General features: G+C 41.1%; 2 protein-coding genes across 5 annotated transcripts in view; one reads left to right on the top strand and one right to left on the bottom strand.

Moving 5' to 3' along the window:
* Nucleotides 1-8,703, top strand: part of LOC146571952 (glutamate receptor 2-like) — a 115,534-nt gene extending 106,831 nt beyond the window's left edge. For 2 of the 4 annotated variants that reach the window (XM_085275968.1, XM_085275967.1), the window contains exon 19: nt 5,098-8,703. In XM_085275968.1, the coding sequence (XP_085132094.1) occupies nt 5,098-5,232 (135 nt within the window). In that variant the 3' untranslated portion in view covers nt 5,233-8,703. The remainder of the gene's footprint in view (nt 1-5,097) is intronic. The other 2 variants (XM_085275966.1, XM_085275965.1) reach the window with 1 other exon arrangement.
* A 2,929-nt stretch (nt 8,704-11,632) lies between these two features.
* LOC146571951 (uncharacterized) lies at nt 11,633-22,296 on the bottom strand. The gene is made up of 2 exons (XM_085275964.1): nt 21,691-22,296; nt 11,633-15,667 (listed from the first exon to the last, which is right to left on the bottom strand). The coding sequence occupies exon 2, from the start codon at nt 15,373-15,375 to the stop codon at nt 13,813-13,815; it is 1,563 nt and encodes a 520-aa protein (XP_085132090.1). The 5' UTR covers nt 15,376-15,667; nt 21,691-22,296; the 3' UTR covers nt 11,633-13,812.
* Nucleotides 22,297-26,414: the final 4,118 nt, after the last annotated feature.

Genomic DNA, 26,414 nt, shown 5'->3' with positions numbered 1-26,414 from the left:
CATTCAGAGATGGACTTACACACTTGCCTTACTTCTCTCGGGATAACTTTGTCGGAGATGAAATGCCAGGTTGCTAGCGAAGCTCCACATGCTATCCAGACCACCGACAGGTCCCGCATGCCACAGCCGCTCTATCACGTGACCACACTGCTCCGACGTGCTAACGTTCTGAGGAGAGTTACGGCGTGTTGCAAGTTTTGTGAGGTGCTTTCGTGATATTTAATGGATCGGATTACATTTTTTATTTTTCTCCGATATCCGATCCAGTAATTTAGGTCAGTATCGGACCGATGCCGATACGTAATCTCGGATCGGTCCATCTCTAGTTCTAAGGTCAAATGGTTGAGAGTCCCAGATTTAAACCCAGTGGGAGTACACCCCCAAAGAGGGACAAAAGGACCCCCTGATGATCCTCTAATCACATGAGCCAAGGTGTGAAAACGGGTGTGGGTCCCAATCAGCCAGGGCTTCGGGTGAGCTCATTGTGAAACCTTGTCCCACTTTATCATGCGATTTCCTGAGGTCAGATGGCCCAGGAAATGGGCCTTTTGTCCCTCTTTGGGGGGGATACTCCCACTGGGTTTAAATCTGGGACACTTTTCTTTGCAAGCTCCTTTGACTATGATGACCTGGATGACTGAGAACCTTCACAGACATCTCTCAATCACTATTTATTCAAGACTTTTTTTTCACCAAATTGAATATATTTTATAGATTCTTTTGGGTGGGGGGCTTTTAGCCTTTATTTGATAGAGACATTGTAGACAGACAGGAAAGTAGGGAGAGAGGAAAGGGAAGACATGCAGCAAAGGGCTGCGGGTCAGACTAAAACCCAGGCCTACTGCTTTCTAGCCATATGGTGTATAGTGCCCTGCTCACCCACTGATCTACGCCATCACCCTTCAGTTGTGTATTTTTAAAGTCAGAAATTCAACGATCAGAGTGGCTCTTGCTTCATTCCCTCACACACACACCCTCATGTTTCTCAAGGCCTTACCTACCCAGCCTCTCAGTTCGACCTGAATTAGGCCTGTCTTTAGAATCATTATTATATTGCCTTACTCTCATCCTTTTGGCTAAACGTAAACAATATATATTTAACTGATTATATTCTGATCAGTAGTGAGCATAATTAATTACAACATTTAACATTATTTTTCTTGTTAAAAATTATAGTGGATCATGTCTACACACACAAAATGTGTAGATGTTAGAACAGACATCCTCAGACTACATTTCTCTGTTAACATACTGTTCAAACTCATATTTTAATTTATTTTTTTGATTAAGAATAAAGAAAAAGGATATTATTGGCAAAAAACACAAATAACAGAGTGCTTAAATCACATATAAGACCGGATGTTGAGCCTCTCAGTTAACTTCTGGCTGAAGTGGAGTCGTGAAATTTCAGCCTGCATGATACACCCTGTTGGCCAGTCTGGTCTTTAAGTGATCACGTATGAACCCTGCTTCCAGGTCCAAACCTCTCTGCATTTATTAAGGCTATTGTGTTTTTAACATGTTTTAATGCTTTGTATCGGTTCTATTTAATCTGAACAAGCCCCTATAAAAGTCAGTGATCACTGTCGGCCTCTCTCAGTTTTTATTACTACTGTTACCATCATTTTAAAGCTCAGTTTTTAAACCCTTACGATGCAACTACAGCCCAGCCCATGCAGCAGTATATGGATTATCTCAGTTGTTCTGACTGAAGTTTGGTCTGTTTACAGCATCCTGCCATGGGATTGCATTTGTCCCTAACCATCAGGAACTCTCATGTTAACTTTTATCGAGGGGGAAAAAGTTAGCGTTCATCCTCCAGCTTCACAGCGTTTATGTTAAGCTAACACAGCTGTGTCACTAGCGATCAGGTAGCACATCATTATATACCAACTAGCCCAACTTCAGTAACCCTACAAACGTCACTGCTGTTTAGTTTTCTGTCTTCATTTATGTTGGAAGTGATAGCAGAGCTGTACGTTTTAATTTTTTCCAAAATCCCTCAGTCAGAACATGCTATATCATGTTTAGGTGGAAGCTAGCGAGCTAACTTCCTGCTAACTTCTAACTCGATTAAATTTCATAAATTCTGTTTTCCTGGATGTTAAACTTAATTGTTACACCTGGTACAACTGATCACTGATTAAAGATGAAAGAATTTAGACAGTTTGTAACTTTAAGTGATGCCGCAGTGTTAGTTTGACTTTGGGACCTGAAGTGGAGTTTGGACCCGGAAACGGCTATGTCAGACTTAAAGACCGGATAGCACAGAAGGGAGTCGCTGTTAAGCCAGGCTCTGACTGTTCCTGTATGGAAATCTCATTCTTGATGATCCATATGTTTGATTTAGCAAAGATTTTACATTGCAGACCCTTCCTGCTGCAACCCTCCTCATTTATCTGGGTTTGGGACCAACACTAGGAGGACACTGGTTTGGCCTCACCTCGTCACATACACGTGCCCTGGTGGCTGGGTTAGTTGCTGCCACTAATTATTTTCTTTATAGTATACTTAAAGTTTGACATAGCTTCTTTCCTAATGGTAAGTGGACTTGTTCTTATATAGTGATTTTCTACTCTGCTTGAGCAATCAAAGTGCTTTATACAACATGCCTCATTTAGCCATTCATATATTCATTGGAGAGCAACTTAAGGTTTAGTGTCTTGTGCAAGAAGACTTAAGAGCAGCCAGGGATCAAACCACCAACCATAGAAGATAATTAGTAGTTGACTTACTGGCCTACAGCCACTATCCATTAATACAATGTATCAATGGAATTATATACAGTATATACAATATATAATATTAAGAAAAGCAAAACATTTCATATCATTTCATGCAGTCTTTTGAAAATTGTATATCAAGTGCTGTATTGAGTGTTATACAGCACTTATCAACCCCAGTGTCAAAGAAAAGCTGGAACACTATATGAAATATAAATAAAAACAGAATGCAGTTATTATTAAACCTCAACTTTATTCAATCACTCACTGAAAACACATCAAGTATTTAAAGTAGGAGGAACATTTTGCAGCTAATGTACGTTAATGAACAGGTCACATGATTGTGTATAAATAGTATCTTAGAGAGGCAGAGTTTCTCAGAAAGAAAGATATCAGAGGTTTGCAAAAATACAAATCAAAAACAAAAACTTGTAAAATTGTATGACAATTTTAGAATAATGTTCTTCAGTGTAAAATTGCAAAGAGCTTAAATATCTCATTATTTACAGTAAATTTAGTTAAAAGTTTCAAAAAAATATTGAGAAGCCTCTGTGCACAAGAACCTGAAATCAATATTGGATGATCATCATCCTCAGACTGACAGACATTTACAGAAATCACTATTAGTGAATACAGTTCACAGTACATTGCAAAAATGCAGGTTAAACCTCTATCATGAAGAAAAGAGACCACATGTGAATGTAAAAACAAAAAATCAGCCCACTGGGTGGCCAGTCCAGCTGTGCATCAGGCTAAGTTAGACTCATATTAGCAGTCAGTGGGCTGCATGCAGCACACCCCTATTTTGCTACACAAGGAAATAAGGTTACCTGGAGGTGAAGTGGAGAGAGTGGTAAATATGTAAGAAAGAAGCTGTTTAAAGCAAAAACGAAGTGAAAGAAACTTAAAATAGTGTCCGAGGTCCAAGGAGCAAGCCAGAAAAAAACGGCTGCTTTTCAGAATGTGTCCACAGGAGTAATGACCACTTGTGAGGCTCCAGCTCAAACAACAGGTTGCTGAATATTGTTTCCCCTGAGACACTCTGCCTCAAGTAAATGGACTGGTTCTCGTGTAATGCTTTTCTGCTGTATCTATATAAGCGCTCAAAGTGCTTATTAAAATGTGGATGCCGTAATAATTGTTATTGTAATTCTGAGGGTTTTGTGGCATACAATGTTTTGGGAAATCAATAATAACAATTAGCAGTTGTAGCAGAAGCACTCATTTCAGCCTTGTGATTAAATTTTAAAAGACAACCAGGTTATCATTTGTTCACATACATGGTCTGAAGGACTTCTGTACTTGTGTAAAAAACATTCAGACACACGAGTTACACACAGATTTGTTCATATGTGTACCAGCCAAGCGGGCAAATGGTAAAGGTAAGGTCAAGCTAAGTAGCAGATTATGCTGAAAAACAATGCCTCCTAGGTTTGAAAGAGCCTATAGGAGCCCAAAGACAGACATTGGGGCAAAGAAATTTTTCCCCACAAATAAAAACACAAGTATAAATTGGAAGTACCTCTGTACCTGAAATAGTAATAGGAACAAGAGTGATAACAATTGTTAAATATTACCATAAAAAAGACAAAAAAAGCAAATGAGGGGATATTCTAAAATCTCAATAAAACAGTCAAAAAGCAAGGCATTACCACACAATCTATGCTCTGTCCACGTCTAGTCCAGCAGCTGTTTCAAAGCCCAGCTCCTTCTTGTTTCGCAACAGCTGAATGCACAGCTGTCCAACAGTCTTTCCTTAACTTCAGCAGCTCCCTCCTAATGCTACATCCAGGTCTGGACCCCCTGGGGGGCTCTAGGACAAAGTCACTGGTTCAGTGACAGTCCGGCTGCCACAACTCTAAAGCCAATACAGCCAATAGCACACCCTGGTACCCCAACAATAGTTGTTATATAAGAAAGTGTAATAGGCTGTTCACAAGGTTGTTGTAATCAGTCATATCAGCCATATCAGCTAGTATTGGACCCTTGATCAACAATGTCCAGCAGGTAGTACCAGCGATAGCACAATTCTACATTCCTCAGTTAGTATGTTAAATATTAAAGTTTAAAGAAATAGGAGGCTTAAAAGGGTTTCCAGGAGAAAGCACGTTCTCTTAAAAAAGGCTATGTTAGCAGCTGTACAGTATTACCTGTGAATAAAGGATTGAAAAATGAAATTAGGTATATAAGTGGGGAACTTAAAGGGTTTGGTGAGTGCAACAAAAAAAAGATTCAAGTAGTCCAGTGCCTATGAAGTACAGTGGCAGATTCCTCTCAGTACTCTGGTTAACTGGTGATTCTAACCCTGTCTATGCAGCTTTAAGTTACGTGTCATTGATGAAAATGTGGTTAATGTGTTTTTGTCCTTATACAGATGAAATTCACGGATGCAATGCGCTCCAAAGCCCGTCTGTCTATCACAGGATCGACCAGCGAGAATGGTCGTGTTCCAGTGGCTTACCTCCGTCCTGGATTACCCATGAGTCTCAGCATGACTGATCTCTCCTGACTACATCCAAGCCAGTGCCTTACAGCTAGAAAGACTGGACAGATGTCTACCCACCACTTGGCTGTCAGGCTTCAGCAATGACCTGCCCATCAATGAAGAGAGTCACTTGACCATCAGTGAGAAGAATGGCTGTTCATATACAAATTCATGAAAAGCAATCAAGCACAGTGGACAGTTTTCTAATCAAACACACATCATTATTTAATGGATTTCCCCCCCTCTTGTACAGACAACAAGAAACAATGATGCTAACGCAATAACAATATTAATCAGGAATGTGATCAGGAGTTATAAAAGCAGACTGATGAAATGAAATATCACATCCATAAAATATTAGTAATTGTGGTAGCAGATAATGATATTGCTATTGTTCCTATTTTTTCTCCTTATTTTTCCCTGAAAATCCCTAATGAGTGGAAACTTTTACCAGATTAAGGGATGCATGGACTGGCAACCACGGGTACACAGTATAAACACTTCTACAACACAACACTACAAAAACATACAAATTTTATGCAGGAATGGGCTGAAATGGGTTAAAAAGTACCTGAGCAAGGTGTGATACCGAAAGCATCAACAAATGCAATCTGAGAAAGTGAATATCCCTGGCTCAAACTGACCACTCATCAGTATTACGATTAAAATGAAGCAATTACTAATGTTTATAATGCATTTCATGAAATGTTGTCCACTCCAAGATATGTTAAATAATTAAACAAAATTCCCCAAATATTTAGTGTTTAATCCAATTAAAATTTTTAATTGGATTCTTGGTAACATGAATATTTTATAGTCTTTGCAGAATTACTGTAAATATGTTTACACTTTCCTCTTGTTCATTGGGCAATAGCTTAACAGTGATTTATGTTTGACTGTGTGACACACAGCTCTAAACGTTTAATGATCAGCATATGAAATTATAAAATAGACATAATAAATCATGTTGAATCCGTTAAATATATTTTAACACCTTGTGTAAACAGCACATTGGCAGTTTTTACATTCCTTGTTTTTCATGCTGGACTGTTAACTACAGGATCATAGATTTAACCATTATTATATACACAAAATAGAGTTAGGAAAACTAGATGGAGATTCAACCCTGGTTATGGAAAAATCACACGGTGTGGTTAGTAAGGGAAGTTTTATTCGTTGGTGATAAGAAAGAAAAATGTATGTTAGCAGAAGCAAACTGCAATGCAAGGTGTCCCAGCCAGTTAAAGACTGAGATAGGTGGTATACACTCGGAGCTGGGTCAAATAAAGGGAAAACACACACAAACATAGGCTTGAATTAAAATCAGCTAAGTGAAGGTGAATTAAAACGATCAAAAACTGCAGGTCAGATTGATTTTTAGAGCAAAGTTCTGTGAAGCATCAGCCCCAGGTTAGTTTTAGTGCTTATCTAAATATTATTGGTTTTATCTATAAATAAATACACAGAAAATAGCAACTTTAAGTTTGTGCAGTTATTTAATGTACTGGTATCCTTACTGAATATGGACACTAACAGGGACTAAAAAATACACAGACAAGTCGCATAAATTGTGTAGCTGTTTGGCAGCTATTGGCAGTCATTTGTCATGAAGACACTGAAGGGGTACTTTAATCATTTTTTGTTGCACTTCCACAAAGTGAAGATATTTACAATTCCTTAATAAGCTCTAAAAACAGAAACACACATTCATAAGGCATTCAACAGGGCTATTTCATGAATCCCAATTAATTGGTAACACCCTACACATGTCAGTATGCTTTGTTTGTAATATAATAATTTTTTTAAAACTGATCTGAAACCAGTTAAAAACCAGTTTTTATTCTTCTATTCTTGTAGAAACCACTCTTTATTTTCATAGATCTTCCTTGGTAATTGGGTTTTGCATGGCATCTATGACTGTATATTCACAATTTGAACTTGCTGATACATAAAAATTGAAAGGCACAATAAAGTGCAACCCACTGGCAGCAAAATAGGCTAATGTTACTCATATCAGTGCCATATTATAAACAATCACTTTCTGTTGGCTGCTGTAGTGTAGTAAATGGTCTATTATCTAGATCTAGAATTTAAAAATTGCATTTAATTTTAAAGACACGCTCTATTTTCTTTCAAAAAAAAAAAAAGACTATCAGACAAAAAAATAATTTATTCAAAAGAGAATAAGAACGTTTGCATTCAAAGATCTAAACAAAAAGTGTGTGTGTAAATTACATCTTGCTCTCACCCTATGGCAGTTGGGATAGGCTCCCCCCCGAACTGGAAAAGCGGAAGAAAACGGACGAGTGGATGCAAGCTTTTATTTAGAGCCCCAGATACTGTTTTCACAAACTGAGGTGGACTAAATTTGCTCCCTTTAATTATATGGTTCTGTAAATATTTAGAATATATGAGAAGTATATGTTCCCATCCCTCTTTCTAGGTCAGCACATCACAACTGCAGCATAAACACAAACACGCCTTGCTTATACATTGACATATATTTTCACATTTGCATGTGCACCTGCATAGTATTCTCATAAGAGTTCTGAAGTCAATTGGATGATGTGCCAAACAGACTGAGACCCAATCAGAGTTCTTTATGCTCAGTCAATGGCAGCTGCTGATACTGAAACCTGAGCCAGTAGGAGTTCTCACTGCTGTGAACTGGACAAAAAAAAGAAACTGTGAAGAAAAACTTTTTGTTTTAATAAATATACTGCACTAAAGGATGGCAACAAAGACGATGGAAGAGGATGGAGTGAAGAAAGTTTGCATGTCACTTTAAGTTTTTCCTTTGATGAAATTTTCAGTCTGAAGCTTTGTGACTGCTGCATTTAGTGTTTAATAATAATACTAATAAGAATACTATTAGCGATATTAATTGCAGTATTATTGTGATTCTTGTTATGTATAGTGTATGCTTTTAAGAACTCTGGTATGCTATTTTTTTCACAAGAGAGCTGATGTTTGTGCTGCTGGTTAGAAGCTAGCTGGTTAGCTTAAAATCTTCTTATACGATATGAAAAATGCCCAAACTGTGATAAACACAGGGTTGTTGAAGATATAAAGGCATCTGCTTCCATTTCTTCTTATGAACTCGTATCATTTTCACCTTAAGCACATGTTAATTTTCATTATATTCTCATGGTGTTACAGTCAAATGAACGAGTAACAGCAAAATAAAACGCATCCTTCACTGATGGAAATGTGAAAATGATCACTCTTAACGTTACCTCTGGTATAACTTCATTTTCTATTAAATGTAAGTAAGTTGCTTTTTAACAGAACAGATTATTGCCTGGGCTAATTTCATTCGAGGTGTAAATTATGTCCAACATAGTCCCTTCCGTTTTGTATACTGCTTATATTTCATATAAACATGTATTGAGTTCTTGAGGTCTTCATTATCTGACTATTTTCGATATATATTAAACATGCTTGCCCTTGAAATGTCATAATAAAAACAGACAAAGACATTAAGGACACACTTAACATAGCAGTTTCTTGAAGAAGTTTTGTCTCTGTTTTCATGATATTGACCTTTGGTGGCCATATAAATTATGACTCGACTTTGAAAATTAAATTAAAATGCTGTCTAAGGTGAGATAAACTGATGGGTGAGGAAAGGCTATAACTAAACCTAGACTTGAAGTAATGCTATTTAAGAAGTAATGCTATTATCCCAATGGTTGGTTACCATAATCATATCTATGTTTATGCCTAGCATTAAACAGACCTTACATAATTTTCACACAACCTTAATTATTGATGATTATTATAAAGAACTGCTCATAATGTTGGCAAAAGGCAATGCAGACAACTGCAGCACCTAACTACACCCAGCAACTGAATGCAAAAGTTAAAATATACTTTTCTAACTACACTAGACGTGATATTTTGTGACATTCTTTAGATTTTATTTTTTTTTTGAAAAACCTGGTAAAACAGAGATTAAAGTTACAGAGTTGTGATGAACGATATTCATAAAACTATTCTTCCATCTTTCTCTACTGTCAAATGGTGGGCGACCGTGGCTCAGGGGGTTGGGAAGCGTATCTGTAACCGGAAGGTCGCCGGTTCGATCCCTGGGCTCTCTGTCCTGGTCGTTGTGTCCTTGGGCAAGACACTTTACCCTACTTGCCTACTGGTGTTAGCCAGAGGGGCCGATGGCGCGATATGGCAGCCTCGCTTCTGTCAGTCTGCCCCAGGGCAGCTGTGGCTACAACTGTAGCTGCCTCCACCAGTGTGTGAATGAATAGTGGTATTGTAAAGCGCTATATAAATCCAATCCATTATTATTAAATCATTGCTGCCATAAATAGTGTTCCCCAAAAACCCTTATTTATGTGATCATTTCTTAATAACATTTAACTTTACAGTAATGGATTACACAGCAGTGGTGAACACATTTCATTATAAGAAATGTCTTTCAGAAAGTGTTGTAACTAAATTTAAGGATATAATTCTTCTACTTCTACTTGCTTCAATACTATGTGCCAAAACAGTATAGAGCAGCTACCTAAACTCTACTCCCAGAGAAGTAGATTATTCTTTTAATATTCTTTTATATCCTCATGCGTGTGGATTCTGTATCACTTTAACCATAACTAGTAATGATGTCATGAATTTCTCCACAAATAAAAATTTAACAGTTAGAGAAAAATATTCATAATCATCTCACAGATATATAATTATGTACAGCAGTTTCTTATGTTATCTACTTCCAGCATACTGCAGTCAGGATTGTGGAGGACTGCATGTCTCATGTGGGTGAAAACCCCTCGCCCCCTCTCTTTCTGACGTGTACCCAGATGGACACATTTGCAGGACTATAAATCCCGCTGAGCAATTCTCCATATGAGACACATAGATGTCGTTGAACTCAAGCCCTGGGAGAAACATCGCCACTTTCAGGGATTTATTTTAATTAATTAATTTAATGGGGTGGCCGTAACTCAGAAGATAAAGCAAGTCATCTGCCACTTGGAGGGAGATGACTTGCTGGAGCAGAAAATAGTTCATCTTAATGTGTTTGTTTTTTTATCTGTGGATAGATAATCCAAGTAGTCTGGGCTTGAAAAAAGGTGGAAAACCCCCCAAAACCAGATACTAAATTTTTCATTCTCTCAGACTGAAACTTCTAACATCAACAATCACTTCCTCCAAACGATCAACGTGTCTAATAGATCCCATTCATTCAAGACTGCTCAAAGAAGTCCTAGTGTTCATGTTTTGATGTTAAACATGATTATTTCTATTAATGGGCTTAAGTATTACAGTTGGCAATAATTAAACCATTAATTAAAAAGTCAATACTTGACCCAGCTGTCTTTGTTGTCTTTGCTGTCTCTGACAGTGGACTCATCTCTGTGCTTGTGCTGCCAGACCTCAGTGCAGTGTTTGACACTGCCGACCATAATATTTCACTAAAGAGATTATGCATGGCATAGTAATTAAAGCTACTGTCTAATGTAACCCAGTATGTTCATATAAATGGGGAGTCTTCCTCACACATTGGAATGGAGAGGATTAAAAATGAGTACATCAGAGAAAGCTCAAAGTCTGACAGGCGAGGTTGTGACAGTTTGGACATGTGCAGAGGAGTGAAAGTGGGGATAACGAAGATAGTGCTGCCAGGCAGGAGGTAAAGACGTAGTGAAAGAGGAGATGCAGAGGGTTGGTGTCACAGAGGAGGATGCTGAGAGAGGGTGAGATGGAGGCAGATACCACAGGCCTGCAAAAAAAAAAATTTCAGCTGCATGGGATATTTGCATACATTTTTTTTTCTTTTTTTTGCAAAACTTGAAGAGTTTTCATTTAAAAAGCACAGCTGCAATGAAAAAAAAATCAATACTTTATTACAATTTTTGGTTGCAGACCTGTGTAATGTGCTGTGGCAACCCCTGAAGGGAGCTGCAAAAAGATGATGAAGAATCCATCCATCCAAATCAGGGTCAGTTATTTGAAGTGCTAGCTAGCATTAGAAGGGGCAATGCACAAAGTCCAAAAAAACAAAAACAAAACAAAACTCAGATGTAGGGATTGTAGAAGTGATGTAGAAGAGGTAAAGAGAGTTTCTCAGTCAGAGAAGCTGAAACAGAAAGCAACCTCTTGTGAAGGACCTACCAAAATAAAGAAAGATGCTTTGGTTATGAGCAAGAAGGATTTTGTGTTAGTTGTGGTGGATGTAATAAACTGCACAACTCAAACTGAACAAATCCTAAATTGTGAAGGCTGCTGACAAATACCTGGGAATCATGAGTCCAGAATGGGAGAGAGTTGAGGAAATGATAAGTGGTACGAATCCTAGCTCAAACTCGTGGGGTAGTTCATTATAGTCATTTTATTTCTCAATTACAAAAAAATGACATGCAATATGTATCCAGGAAACATGGTTAAAACAGTGGAAAAGTGGAACTTACACATGGATATACGGTTATTAGGAATGGTAGTAAGGATGGTAAAGGGGAAGGAGTGGTCACTGTGTTGTCTTCGTATAGCTTTGAATAATTACACAGTATCCACTTGTGTTTTGCGAGCGTCTGCTCCAAACATTTTATTCTTTCATTCACAAGTCAGTCTTCTTTTATAGAGGCATTCATGAGCCCTCTCAAATACAGCGCCCCCTACTGGCAAAACCCCATTGGCACATGAACACCCACACATCACCACATCCCCTTTTCTCTGACAACATAGGTCCCACGAATCAACATATACACATATTTGTATTACAACAATAATTTTTTTTTCTCTCAACACCATCAGAATATAAGATAAAAACAAATCCAGTCGTAGCTTTACAGATTAAGCCTAACTGGTCTCTTGACCTTACGCTCTGACCTCCTCAATACAGGTTCTGAAACAACTGCACTTTTCTCCACATGCTCATGTCCATCCAGTGGTTTTAAACCAGACACTGTCTCTGCATGTGACACATCAACATTTTCATCTTCCTCACCATATTGTTCCTCCTGAAATGTCTCTTTAGTCTTCAGCAAGTTACGACGGTTCCTTCTGAACACATGACCTTCTTCAGTTCTTACGTCATATGATCTCGGACCTGCTTCCTGAAGAACAATGGCTTTCCTGCTCCATGCATTCTGATCTTGGATTCTCACTACATCATCCTTTGCAAGCAATCCAAGTGCTCTTGTTCCCTTGTCGTATTGCAGTTTTTGCTTCCATTTCAGATGCTCTTGCTTTTTTATAATTTCTTCACTCTGCTTGCTTTCTGCATAGCAGGGCAAAGTTGTGTGTAGCTTACGATTCATCAGTAATTCTGCAGGGGATAAACCACAGTCAAGAGGAGCAGTCCTGTAGCTCAGCATAGCTAAATAAGGATCTGATCGACTGTCTGTAGCCTTCTTCAGAAGCCGCTTGATGATATGCACTCCTTTTTCAGCCTTGCCATTTGCCTGTGGATGTTGAGGACTTGATGTGACATGTTTAAAGCCGTATTCTCTTGCGAAATTCTGCCATTCTTTGCAATTATAGCAAGGACCATTGTCACTAATGACAGTTTCAGGTATTCCATGCCTGGAAAAGATAGACTTCACATGTGTTGGGGGAAAACTCTGTAAAAGACCCAGGAGAAATAAAGACACAATGAGACAAAGTTACTTTCTTTATCAAACGTGTACACGGGTGAGCTGCTAAGAACAACTCACACCATGCACAGTGGCTTGGTAATTTTTATAGGAAAGACAGTGAGAACAGGATAAGAAAATACAAAACAAATAAAATAAACAACTCCATATGTGGCGCTAGTCTCGTCAGCAGAGAGCTGGGAGAAGGCTGTGAGAGATAAAACAATCTAAAACAATATGTCCCAAAACAGTATGTCTTTGCTGAGAAAGTCTAAAAAGATAATTCTAAACTAATCTAACCATAGACAAAAGGCAGACAAAAGGCATCTTTGTACATTTAAAAGAAGGTAAAGAAACATAGAATCATTTTTTCCTGTAACATTCCCTCCTGTTTAACTTATTTTAAATGTATACAACAATTGTCTATGAAGGTTATTTATTAAGTATCTTAGGCAATTTTTTAATTTCCAAAATCTTCAAAATGTCAGCATAGCAGAAATGGCAGTCATTTGGTCTAAAGAATAAAACAAAAGAAAATAATAAAAAGAAAAACATAGTAAATGAAAATCATAGTAAATGAAATAACAAGTGGAATAAACAAGAAAAAATAATAAAACTACAAAAAATAAAGGATAAAAACCTCATATTTTAAAACGAAAACTTACAAAAAATAAAAGGATGAAAAGTAAAATGAAAACTTTATATTTAAAAATGATGAAAACCCAATATGTAAAATGAAAACTTCAAAAAATACAAGGATGAAAACCTTATATTTAAAATGATGCAAACCTTAAATTGAAAACTTTATATGTAAAATAATGAAAACTTCATATTTAAAACTGAAGACTTCAAAAAAATAAGAGTATGAAAACGTTATAAAAATGAAAAACTTTATGTTTAAAAGTCAAGACTTCAAAAAAATAAAAGCATGAAAACTTGCATAACCTACTAATGTTTTAATCAGTGCATGATCACTTGACAAGTCATTTTTAATCACCACGTCATTTATTAGCAGCTAGTACAAGTTCTCCTCTAACAGAATTGCAACGGGATGTTGTTCTTCTTCAGGCACGGCAACATAAGCAGTCATTGTAGTTGTTATCATCTGTGAAATCATTACTCTTAGGCATGGCAACACACACAACACTAATATGAGCAGTGCTATCATGATGAGACCTAGAAGAAAAAATGGCTTTGCTACAGCAGCCAGCCATGAACCGCTGAACAGCCAGTCCAGCCAGCCTTGTGCTGTAGCTGCTCCAGGTGTGTGGTCAGTGACATATTTTTGCAGAGCGGTCAAATTCTGCAAAGCTTCATAAATGTCTCCTCCAGTTTCGTATCCATCAGGGATAAAAGTGCAACATGTTTCCCCGATCAGCTTGCAAACTCCTCCTTGTGATGCTGTTAGCAGGTCTAGTGTCAGTCTGTTCTGCAGCACCATCGTTCTGATGGCCTGCTGTTCTCCTGCTAAGGCAGTTCCCAGGGTCTTAGTCAAGTTGATGTGTCGTAGCAGAGCATATCGGTTGATCTCCACGTGATCCCGCACCTCGGCAACTCCAATGCCGGGGATCAAGCTCTGTAAGAATTTCACTCCTCCTCCCCAGATGCGAAACTCTCCCGGCACTCCAGTGTCCACTGTAATGCCGAAAGAATTGGGGGAGGCGATGTCCACTTCGCGTCTCTGCCGGCTGCTTGGGTGATGTGCAACACTTTGCATGAAGAAAACGTGATCTGATAATTCCACCAGGGCGCACAGACCTCCCCAACCTTCAGGGAGTGACAGATAAGCCTTGTTGCCACATAAGAAGTACCAGTCAGCCAAAACTCTGGTTCCTCTGCTGCTGGGTGCCGTCCGTGCACATCCTGTCTGGTACTGAGTCTTTGTTTGTAGTGGCATTCGGTAGCTGTAGTCAGAGCGACAGTTTAGGCCCATCAGCGTCGTGTTACTGGCACAGGTGGCGTTGATTGAACAGGCCATACACTTCCTCTCGTTCCTTGGTGGGCAGAAAGTGTATATGGACTTACATAGGTGAGTAGGCAGCTCCCCCACTGCCCGTGAGCCATTGTTCATCACACATACTGGCAGTTGTGATGCGTTCAGTTTGTTCAGTAGAATTACATCAGGCAGTGGGTCCGAGACTTGGGGCCAGGTCAGTAGGTAGGTCTGTCCAGAACAGTTCACATTTGTGAGTGATGATGACCTCCAGGTTGCTTTTGCTGGGATGCTGTAGTTGGCTTTGGACCAAAGAGTACCGTAGCCTGGATGTGTTGCCAGGCCCAACAGACACCAACTGCGATCTTCAGGTATGCTGTACGGCCACAGGCCAGACGTCTGTGAGGATAGGGGCATATGGGTACATGCATAGCAGTCAGTTTTGTTATTCAAATGAGCTGTAGTGTTCATAAACTGCCACCAGAAGTTAGTGGCGTAGCCATGGGGAAACTTGGTGTACTTTCCTTTGTCATACAGTGTCTGCCTTTTCTCCATATAGCGTGACTTGTTGTCCCTCATGGAAGCAAAGGTGAGGAGCCCGGCCATGGTCAGGGCCGCTGCAGTTGATAAGAGCCACCACGTCATGACGACGGAACACACCCTCCTGTCGCGAGTAGACCCCCCGGCCAGGAAAGCTGACCCCTCCACCGGGCGAGATCACAACAAGCGGGCAAGCCTGCCGTCAGCTGTGTTTAGATGGCTTCACTGACTCGCCTGCAGTGACTCTGATGGATCCAGGATGGTCGTTCCGCAATTTTGCAAGCGGTCGGTGTAGTGAGGAGGACTTGGTATGGCCCCTCCCACCTGGGTGTGCTCCAGTTTTTCCTTTGGAGCACCTTGATCAGAACCCAGTCACCGGGCTTTAGTCTGCAAGACACTGGAGAAACATCATCAGGTTGTTGATTATGTACAACGATCTCTTTGTTTTCTAACAGCTTAGACATCCACTCTGCTAATGTGTTTTCTCTGATTGCTTTGTCTATTGGTTGACTGGTAATAGGCAGTGGAAACGGCCTGCCATGAATGATTTCAAATGGAGTTAGTTTATGGGAGCCTTGTGTTAAGCGCATCCACATTTTCACTAAACCCAAACATTCAGGCCACGGCCTTCCTGTTTCTGCCATGCATTTCCTGAGCCTTTGTTTTATAGTGCCGTTAGTTCTCTCTACAAGGCCTGCGCTCTGAGGGTGATAAGCACAGTGGTGTTTTATGCTGAAACCGAGTGCTTCAGAGACCTTAGTGATGACATCATTTACAAAATGAGTGCCGTTGTCTGACCGTATCAAAGCTGGGATGCCATATGTGGGTATGAAGTGATTGCACAGGCACTTTGCTACTGAAATTGCATCTGCCTTTTTCACTGGATAGATTTCCGGCCACTTTGAGAACACGTCTATAACCACTAGGGCGTATTTTGACCCTTGACATTCGCTTAGTTCAATAAAATCCATATGAATTGTGTGAAAAGGATGAGGCGGAGTTGGAAAACGGCCTCTTTGTGGTCGCAGGTTACCCTGAGCATTATATTTTTGACACGTCATGCACGTTCTGACAAATTGTTTTGCTGAAGTTTCAAAATTTACAGTGTAAAAATGAGAGTTGACAATACAGGTCATTCCCCCCGATGACAAATGCGTACAGCCATGAGTCACTAATGCCGCCATCTTGTGGAGCGATTTTGGCAACACTGGCTTGCCATAACACATCATTAAATCGTTTGTCAGAACTGCACCGTGTTTTAGCCATTTTGCCTGCTCTGCTGTGCTTGCTGCTTTTTGTTCACTTTGCAACACATCCAGTGGAATCTGATGTGTGTTTACTGCCATCAGTGTCATGTTTGTCTTTTGTGCCGCCTGTTTTGCGGCACTGTCAGCAAAATTGTTGCCTGTAGTAATAAAAGAGCCATCAGTTTTGTGTGCTGCACATTTACACAATGCGAGTTGTTGTGGTAAATTTATTACAGTCAGCAGTCGTTGTAAGAGGCTTGCATGCTGGACTGGTTTACCGGTTGATGTAATCATTCCTCTGTTTTGCCAGAGCTTTGCGAAATGATGCACAGCAGAGAAAACATACTGGCTGTCTGTATAAACGTTTATTGGTTTATCTTTGTGGATTTCACACGCGCGAATAACAGCTATCAGCTCAGCGCTCTGTGCAGAATATGAAGAAGAAAGTGGTTTTGCTTCTATTATTCTACTGTCTGTGGTTACTGCGTAACCTACACAATTACGGCCTGTGTTGTCTTTAGAGGCCGATCCGTCCACAAAGACATCAGTAAAACCAGCTTGTGGCTCAGCATGGATGTCAGGGCGGGGTTTGGTGTCTTTGTCTAATTCTGCATGGCAGTTGTGCACATCTCCATCAGCTGGTGTGCTCACTAGAGTCCCTGGATTCAGTGTGCCACATTTTTCCAGTGTGATGTGAGACTGTGATAGTAAAATGCCTACATACGATAGCTGTCTGGCATGAGTCAGGTAAGAGAGATTGGCTTGCAGCAGTATAGATGTGACAGCATGCGGGACCTTGACAACTAGTTTGTGCCCTAAGACAATGTCTGCTGACTTCTTTACTGCTTCTGTGGCCGCTGCACAGCTTTGGACGCAAGTCGGCAGGCCCGAAACTACAGCGTCTAACTTACACGAGTAGAATGCTAGAGGGCGCTGTTTGTCACCAAAAGCCTGTGTCAGAACTGCCTTCATGTAGCCGGCCCCCCCATCAACATGCAGCACGAAAGGCTTGTCATAATCAGGCAGGGCCAGGACTACATTTGTTTGTAAAGCCACCTTTAGGTTAGTAAATGCTGTGTCTGCCTCTACCGTCCACGTTATTGTGTCGCGCAAAGCGAGGTTTTTGCCATAAATCATGTCTTGGAGTGGCTGAACTGTTAGTGCATACTCTGGAATCCAAGCTCTACAGAAATTACACAAACCTAAAAAACTCATCATCTGTTGTTTTGTTTTAGGTTTGGGTGTGTTTTGCACTGCCAGCTTTCTGGTTCCCAGCAGTGTTTTGCCCTGGCCTGTGAGTGTGTGTCCGAGATATGTAACGTTATCACTCCACAGCTGCAGTTTGTGTTTTGAGACTTTGTGGCCCTGTTCAGCCAAATGCTGTAGCACAGCAAGTGTGTTGTCTTTGCACGCCTGCTGTGTGTGTCCGGTTATTAAAATGTCATCTACATACAGCAAGTATTGACCTAGCTGTGGGAGCTTACAGCTAGACATTGACTTCTTCAGTGCTTCTGCATAGAGGGTTGGGCTATTCTGGAAACCCTGGGGCAAACGAGTGTATGTGTACCTCTGACCCTCATAGGTGAAGCCAAACAATGGCTGTGAGTCTGGATGTAGTGGAACTGAGAAAAAGGCGTTTGAAAGGTCGATTACTGAGAACCACTGTTCGTTCGGTGTGACCTGATTTAAAATAGTGTGTGGATTAGCAACCACAGGTGAGATTTGTTCAGTCACTTCGTTTATAGCTCTCAGGTCATGTACTAGACGGTATGCACCCGCGGTAGCTTTTTTAACAGGAAAGATAGGAGTGTTACAGGTGGCTGTCTTTGTTTTTATTAAAATTCCTGCCTTCTCCATGTCTGCTATCACTGGGCGAATGCCATGTCTAGCCTCAGTAGTGAGTGGGTATTGAGATATCAGTGGTCTGTGTTTTGAGAGAGGTTTTACTCTTACTTCATCTGCATTTTTTATAAGGCCTACATCAGCAGGGCCTGTAGACCAGAGAGTTTCAGGCAGCTGAGCTAGTGCTGCCTGGTGTCATTCAGTTAATTGTGCATGTGTTTCAGCGGCATCGGCTAGGTGTACAGCGGGCCTGACTGTGACCAGCCAACCCAGTGTGTGTCGGAAACAACCCGTCCGGCGGCCTTGAAGCCAGCCTTCATGAGTGTCTTCCGTTTTTTCATAAGTGTCTGCTTCAACCCTGGCTAACACATTTCCTAAATCCTTCCAGTCTGAATGATAGTCATGCGCTACAGACACGTGTGGCTTAGGCATGCGGTTCAAAGCCTTCACGGCTGCTGATTGGATTACTGAGCACACTGCATTTCCCGACTTTGTGACATACAGGTGTTGTAAAGTCAAACTCTGTTGTCCTAGCTTCCACACTTGCTGATCGTAAAGTGGGTCTGGGCCTGGAGTTTGTTTAAATCTCAACGTGTTGTGATAGTCAGTGGGTTTCTGGAAATAGGATGTGGGGGGTGTATATTTGCGGGCCACATTGTGTAGCTTTGTGAGCTCGGGCAACTCAAGAGTCCAGTAATAATGTGGGACACCGTAGCCTTGAGAGAGACACACGTTGCTGCTGTGTGCCGTGTTAATGCTATCTGGCTCTGGTGTGTTGTCATTTAGCATGCATTCAGCAATCATGCCATTCTCTTCCGGTACCACGCCTATCTTGAGTTCTGTCAGAGCGTCTCTTCCTAGTAGGTTTACTGGGCATGACGGGTCATATATGCATTTAATGAAGCACCTGCGGCCACTTTCGGTATGCATTAATTCTAACGGGGCAGTTAGTTGTTGTACAGTGGTGTGGCCTGTGGCTGACTTCACAACTAATGTGTCTTTTGAGTACTGTAAGTTTTTAGGCGGCTGCCTTAGAACCGTTTTACATGCTCCGGTGTCACACAACATCTGGATTGGTTGCCCGTTCACATGAATTAGCAGCATTGGTTTGTATTCTGACCCTAATAGCAATTGTTCTATGTTAAAAACTTCCCCTCCCTCATCAATGTTCATGTCTTGTGTGTTTTCTAGTCACATGTCGCTGTTCTCCATAGATTCGCCACTGTTTTGCCTGTCATTGTTTCTCCTATTATTTTGTGTCTGTGGCTTGCTCCTGCAATCTCGTGCAAAATGACCTTCTCTCCCACAGTTAAAACAGGCATTGTCTTTGAAATATCTGCTGTTTCTGTTTGGGTGTTTGTGGCCTTGCTGCCGATTGCCTTGCTTCCCTCTCTGCCTCTGATAGCCTCCCGAAAATGCAAGGAAACCTGTCTCTGAATCTATGGTGAAGACGTCAGCCTTATTTTTCTGTTTGTGCACTTTTGTGGCGTGTTCAGCATGTAACAGGGCATCCGGCAGGTTGCCAGTGGTCATTGTGACCCAATGTTTCTCTACATGTGCTCTTATTGGTGGGAGCAGGCCATTTAGAAATGCATTTTTTAACTGCTGCTGGAATGGCGTTGCATCGCCATCGGCATAATCTAAACCTGAATGCTGCCTAAAAACTGGGCGCAGGCGGTCTAAAAAGTCTGATGCAGTTTCATTTTCTTTCTGTTTCACTTCTCCTATTTTATTGTAGTTTGGCTTGGGGGCCAGCTGTAATTTCACACGTTCATAGAAGTTATGTAGTTGGCCTTCTAAATCAGGGTCACCTGCACGCAGGGGTTGTGGTCCGTTGCCGACCACTAAAGAATCTAAAGGATTATTAATTGCCCCCCCAGTGAAAGAGCCTTTCACTGAGCCAAACTTCAAACCTAAAAGATCTTGAAGTACCTGGTACATTTCATGACCGTTTAAATACCACTGAGTCCTAATTGCTTCAACTGCTCTCTTCCATATGTCAAAACCGTCATGCAGGGGCGGGACATCTTTAAGAACATTTTTGCGATCCTCATGTGACCATGGTCTAAACACAAGAATTGTGGGGTGTGCGTCTTGATGCCCCATAGGTCCAATCGGCTGACCATATCTGGGGTTAGGTGAACTTATTAATGGAAATACTCCTGGGGGGCTTGGGGGGTCAGGCCATATTTCCCTGCCTACATGATCTTCCCCTATATCTGCTTCAGGTGCATGTGTTAATGACATTTTAGCTAAATCTGCCTGCACTGAACCGTAAGGGTTATTCACAGCTGCATCTTTGTCTGTTTGCTTGGGAGTTGATGCAGAGGCAGTAACATAGGGGGGAGGGGCTGCAGCCGTTGCTTCAGGCACCTCACAGCTTTGCTTTTGTTTTTTATTCTGTCTCTTTTCTCTATTCTCAGCACGTCTCTGTTGCTCTTTTTTCCATGCATCTAGGAAAGTTAATTCATTTGTGCGTTTTCCTTTCTTTCTAAGATTTGTGGTTGCACTTATTTCCTTTAATAAGCTATCTTTGAGCTGTGTTAAAGCTGCGGGGCTGCACGTACCCTCCCACCCAGGACATGACGTCTTTTTAGGATTACGCCATCTCCTTGCGCTGATTTTTCCTGCACCTGGATATTTATTTTCTATCCACTGTTCGTCATTAATGAACTTTTGTGTATACTGCCCATTATTGGCAACAGGTTTAGAGGTTTTATTCCCCATTTTTCAATTTTTATTATTTAGTGTATCTTACTTATGTATTTATTTAGTTATTTATTTTTATTTATTTATTTATACACTGGCAATACAGCTGCTATCCACCTTCGCTGGTATGAGGAATGAGAGTGGTTGTTCACACGCCCTTCTACTTTCGGACTATTTCCAAAAGCGGTGTGAACTTTACGAGGCGGAACTCGACCGTTCTCCCAAGCCACCAGCACTTCAGCGAACAGCAGTGAAAGAAAAACACAGTAGGAGCGGCTCAGTCTCTTATTGGACCGTGAAAATTCAGCTTGCTCCGTTAATTAAAACAATACACACACATACATTCACATTCACAGCTTCGACGCGCGCGACCGGAACCCTTATAATAAGGGGAGCTCCCAGAGCTACTTACTCCCTAGACCCAGTCTAGACCCAGCTGGGGGAGCTACCCAGAGCTCCAAAGCTACCAGTCGACGAGCTCCCAGAGCTACCAGTCGACGAGCTACGCTACCAGTCGACGAGCTTCCAAAGCTACCAGTCGACGAGCTACTTCCGCTATTTTAAATTCCCTGAATTCAAAATGCGCTTTTACGCAAGATTGTGTCAGTGTGTCTGTATCTACCTGGTCAGTGTCGCCGGGTCTGGTCCACCTCGATCGGGCCCCACCACCGTGGGTCGCTTTCTAAGAACGTTGGCCAAGACTCGAATTTAACGCTCTTGGTCTTTTATCACACACCTAGTATGTGAGCTGTCGACAGGCGAGCAACGTGGACTGGTCACGGAGATGGGACACGATGGAGGCGATCCGGCTCCGAAGGACCAAGAAATGTTGGAGGAAAACTCTGTAAAAGACCCAGGAGAAATAAAGACACAATGAGACAAAGTTACTTTCTTTATCAAACGTGTACACGGGTGAGCTGCTAAGAACAACTCACACCATGCACAGTGGCTTGGTAATTTTTATAGGAAAGACAGTGAGAACAGGATAAGAAAATACAAAACAAATAAAATAAACAACTCCATATGTGGCGCTAGTCTCGTCAGCAGAGAGCTGGGAGAAGGCTGTGAGAGATAAAACAATCTAAAACAATATGTCCCAAAACAGTATGTCTTTGCTGAGAAAGTCTAAAAAGATAATTCTAAACTAATCTAACCATAGACAAAAGGCAGACAAAAGGCATCTTTGTACATTTAAAAGAAGGTAAAGAAACATAGAATCATTTTTTCCTGTAACAACATGTGTGATCACATTATTAGCAGTTGTACTTGTAAGCAGAGCAATCTCAGGAAAGTTAGAGTAATAATCTATCACCAACAGATAGTCTTTCCCATTAAAATGAAATAAATCTGTTCCGACTTTCCTCCAAGGCGCTGTAGGAAGTTCAGGAATCATCATGGGTTCTCTTGCCTGTCTGCTCTGAAACTTGTTACATGTTTCACACTTTCCGACCATGGTCTCAATGTCTTTATTAATGCCAGGCCAGTACACAGTGTCTCTAGCTCTCCTTTTACACTTTTCTATTCCCAGATGTCCCTCATGTATTCTTTGAAGTATCAGCTGTCTCAGACTATGTGGTATCACAATCCTATTGCCTCTCAACAGCAGTCCATTTACCACATTGAGCTCCGATCTAACATGATAATACTTTGAACAAGACCCTTTGGGCCAGTCCCCTTGGATATTTTCCATCACCGTTTGCAGCTCCCTGTCTGCAGCTGTCTCCTCGCATATTTGTTTTATCTTTGCGTCAGACACTGGCAGAGACTCCACTATCATATTAACATGATCGTCTACTTCTTTCTCAGTGGAGCTTGCGTGACACACCTCTGATGCTCGCGACAGTGCATCCGCTAAAGCTAAATGCTTTCCTGGTGTGTATATCAAGTCAAAGCTGTACCTTTGCAGTTTCATCATGAGACGTTGAATCCTCGGTGACATCTCGTTCAGATGTTTCTTAATGATTGACACCAAAGGACGATGATCTGTCTCAACTGTAAAGGTAGGAAGACCATAAACATAACAGTGAAAAATATCAAGTCCATATGCCAGTCCGAGACATTCTTTCTCAATCTGAGCATATCTGGTTTCAGACTTAGTCATGGATCTAGAAGCATAAGCAACTGGTTTCCAACTCCCCTCTTCAGCTTGAAGTAAAACAGCTCCAAGCCCATCCTTTGAGGCATCTGTTGAGATTTTCAGACTCTTAGTTGGATCATAATATGCAAGCACTGGGCGCGTTGTCAGTGTGGTTTTTAAATCATTCCATTCTTGCTCATGCCTCGCTGACCATTTAAATTCTATGGAATCACGAAGTAACTCCCTTAGTGCTGATGTTCGCACTGACAAGTTAGGTATGAATTTTCCTACAAAGTTTATCATTCCCATCACTCTGAGCACACCTCTCTTATCTGTCGGGCGTGGCATTGTTGTGATGGCTTTTACTTTTCTTTCATCTGGCTCAATACCTCCAGCAGAGAATTTGTCTCCCAGAAATGTTATTTCCTTCACACCAAAATGACACTTGTCACGATTTAACTTTAATCCATTCTCCCTCATCTGCTGCAGCACCTTCACCGGTCTTTCATTATGTTCTTGTAGGGTGGAGCCCCATATAACCACATCATCAACATAACAGCGAACACCTTGTAAACCCTCTAACATGTTGTCCATGGCACGATGAAAAATCTCAGATGCTGAGATTATGCCAAATGGCATTCTGAGGAATCTATACCTGCCAAAAGGTGTATTGAAAGTACAGTATTTTGAACTTTTCTCATCCAGCTTTATTTGCCAAAAACCCTGTGCTGCATCTAGCTTTGAAAAGTATTTGGCGCCTGCCATTTCACTTGCAACCTCTTCACGCTTTGGTATCTGGTAGTGCTCACGTTTTATGGCTTGATTTAAATCGCCAGGGTCCATGCATATTCTCAAATCATTGTTTTTATTCCTTTTATCCACACACACCATTGAGTTTACCCACGCAGTCGGTTCTTCCACTTTTGTAATGACCTGCAACTGTAACATCCTGTTAAGTTCTTTCTTTAAACGGTCCTTCAGTGGAGCGGGGACTCTACGTGGTGCATGGATCACTGGCTTTGCATCCTCTTTCAGCTGGATACTGTAATTGCATGGTAGACATCCCAAACCTTTGAAGATATCCTCATAATGCTGTACAATGGAGTCAACTGCTCCTCGCTGTCCACTTTCTGTTTCTGGACAGCTGATGTGATACACTCTTTCTACTAGGTTAAATCTTTTGGATGTCACGCCACCCAGCAGTAATTCACGACCTTCTGGAACAACATTAAACAATACATCATAATCTTTATGTTTTATTGTCACTTTAAGCCTGCATTGACCACTGCTCTCAATATACTTTCCATTGTAGTCTTTTAGAGGTACTCTTTTCTTTATTATTTTGGGCTTTGGTTTCATGGCATGGATCTCTGTCATGCTGATTAGGTTCGCCTGCGCACCTTAGTGCCACCAAAGCTCCTTGTATTGGGAGTGAAACAATCCACGTGTCTTCATAATCTGAGCATCGCTCACTGTCCTCTGCTTCGTTATGCTCACTTTTTACATCCTCAAGTGACACTATGCCCACAAAGAAAGTCTCGCTTAAGTCAGTCTCTTCAACTACATGCACTGATTTGGGTTTGGCTTTCGACAGACATTGTTTGGCAAAATGATTTTTTCCATCGCATTTCAAACATCTTTTGCCATAAGCTGGACACTGTCTAGGTTCATGTCTGCTACCACATCGCTTACAGGAGTACACTGTATCCTCTTTGCTGGGCTTCTGCGACATATTCTTCCTCATTTTCTTTTTAACCACAGCTATTCTTGCACTATTGTGGAGACTGGAATAAATGGTAAATGGTAAATGGCCTGCATTTGTATAGTGCTTTTCTAGTCCATAGGACCCCAAAGCGCTTTACACTACATTCAGTCATTCACCCATTCACACACTGGCGATAGCAAGCTACATTGTAGCCACAGCTGCCCTGGGGCGCACTGATAGAGGCGAGGCTGCCGGACACAGGCGCCACCGGGCCCTCTGACCACCACCAGTAGGCAAACATGGGGTTAGTATCTTGCCCAAGGATATTTGACATGCAGCCCGGAGGCAGCCTGGGATCGAACCACCGACCTTCTGATTAGTGGCTGACCTGCTCTGCCACCTGAGCTACAGCCAGGTACAGATTAGTCAGTCCAGTGCTAGTAGTCCAGTGCTAGTAGGATTTTATGGATAGGGTGGGGCTAGTGTGTATTAATAATGGTAAAGGAACTTGATATAATAATCTGTATGTACCTTGGTGGCATGAGGAGTGTAAGTAAAGCGGTAAAGAACAGAAAAAGAGCATTTAGACAGCTGAAAAATTACCACTCAATAAAAGCATTGATTCACTACAAGAGCACAAGCGAAGAATTAAAAGGTCTACAAAGCATACATATTGGAGGCAATGTAATAGTACTGTAATAGTATAGGCAGAGAGACATGGTTAGTGGACATTTGGGGTGTGGTGAGGAGGACAAACAAGCTTCCAAACAGTAGGGACAGAGAACAGAATAGCGATTAATAATATAGACAAGGCAGAGCTCAATGTTCAAATGTTTGTAAAGATTCATAGTTCTGGTAATTTATCAGATATTCCTAAACAGTGCAGGAATGAGACACTGGCAAAGAACCTTAGATGCAGGGTAAATGTAAAAAGAAATGAATTCAGAGGCAGTTTGGACTTACTGCTCAGTATGAATTAAGAAAGCATTAACAAATGTTCGTCACACCTCTCCAGGTAAAGACAGTAAATGTTATACTGTGTTGGAGTACATGGATAATGACTGAGTTGTTGCTGTTTTGTGATTATTTATGCAGCTTGGGAAACGGGTATAATTTCATCTACATGGAAACAGCCTGCAATTGTTCCGATTTTAAAACCCAGAAAAGATCTATCAGATCCATCAAATTACAGACCAATTAACGTCTCAGTTAGGTAAAACTATAGAAAAGATGGTCACTGAAAGACTCACTTATTTTTTAGAAAGCAAGTGCCTGTTTTCATCATACCAAAATGGATTCAGTAGAGGTAAAAATGCAATGGATGCTCTGCTATGCCTACAGTCAGAGATCAGGAAGGCTCAGACTAACATGTTTAACAGGTTGGACTTGAGGGGGGGAATTTCTGGATGCAGAATAAGCCAAGCCCTCAGAATTTGCAGTGGTGCATTTAAATCTCCAGTAACAGCCATGCAGGTGGAAATGGGAGAAATGTCCTTCCAAAGTAGAAGAGATAAGCTCACGCAAGAGTGCTATGAGCACAGTAAAAGCAACTTATATAGCGACT

The sequence above is a fragment of the Mchenga conophoros genome, linkage group LG6 (assembly GCF_057382185.1).
Source record: "Mchenga conophoros isolate Kocher_MC1m ecotype Shallow Benthic linkage group LG6, M_conophoros_male_GT1.1, whole genome shotgun sequence".
NCBI classification, from domain to species: domain Eukaryota; kingdom Metazoa; phylum Chordata; class Actinopteri; order Cichliformes; family Cichlidae; genus Mchenga; species Mchenga conophoros.
This window is presented reverse-complemented; position numbering and strand designations above follow the sequence as displayed.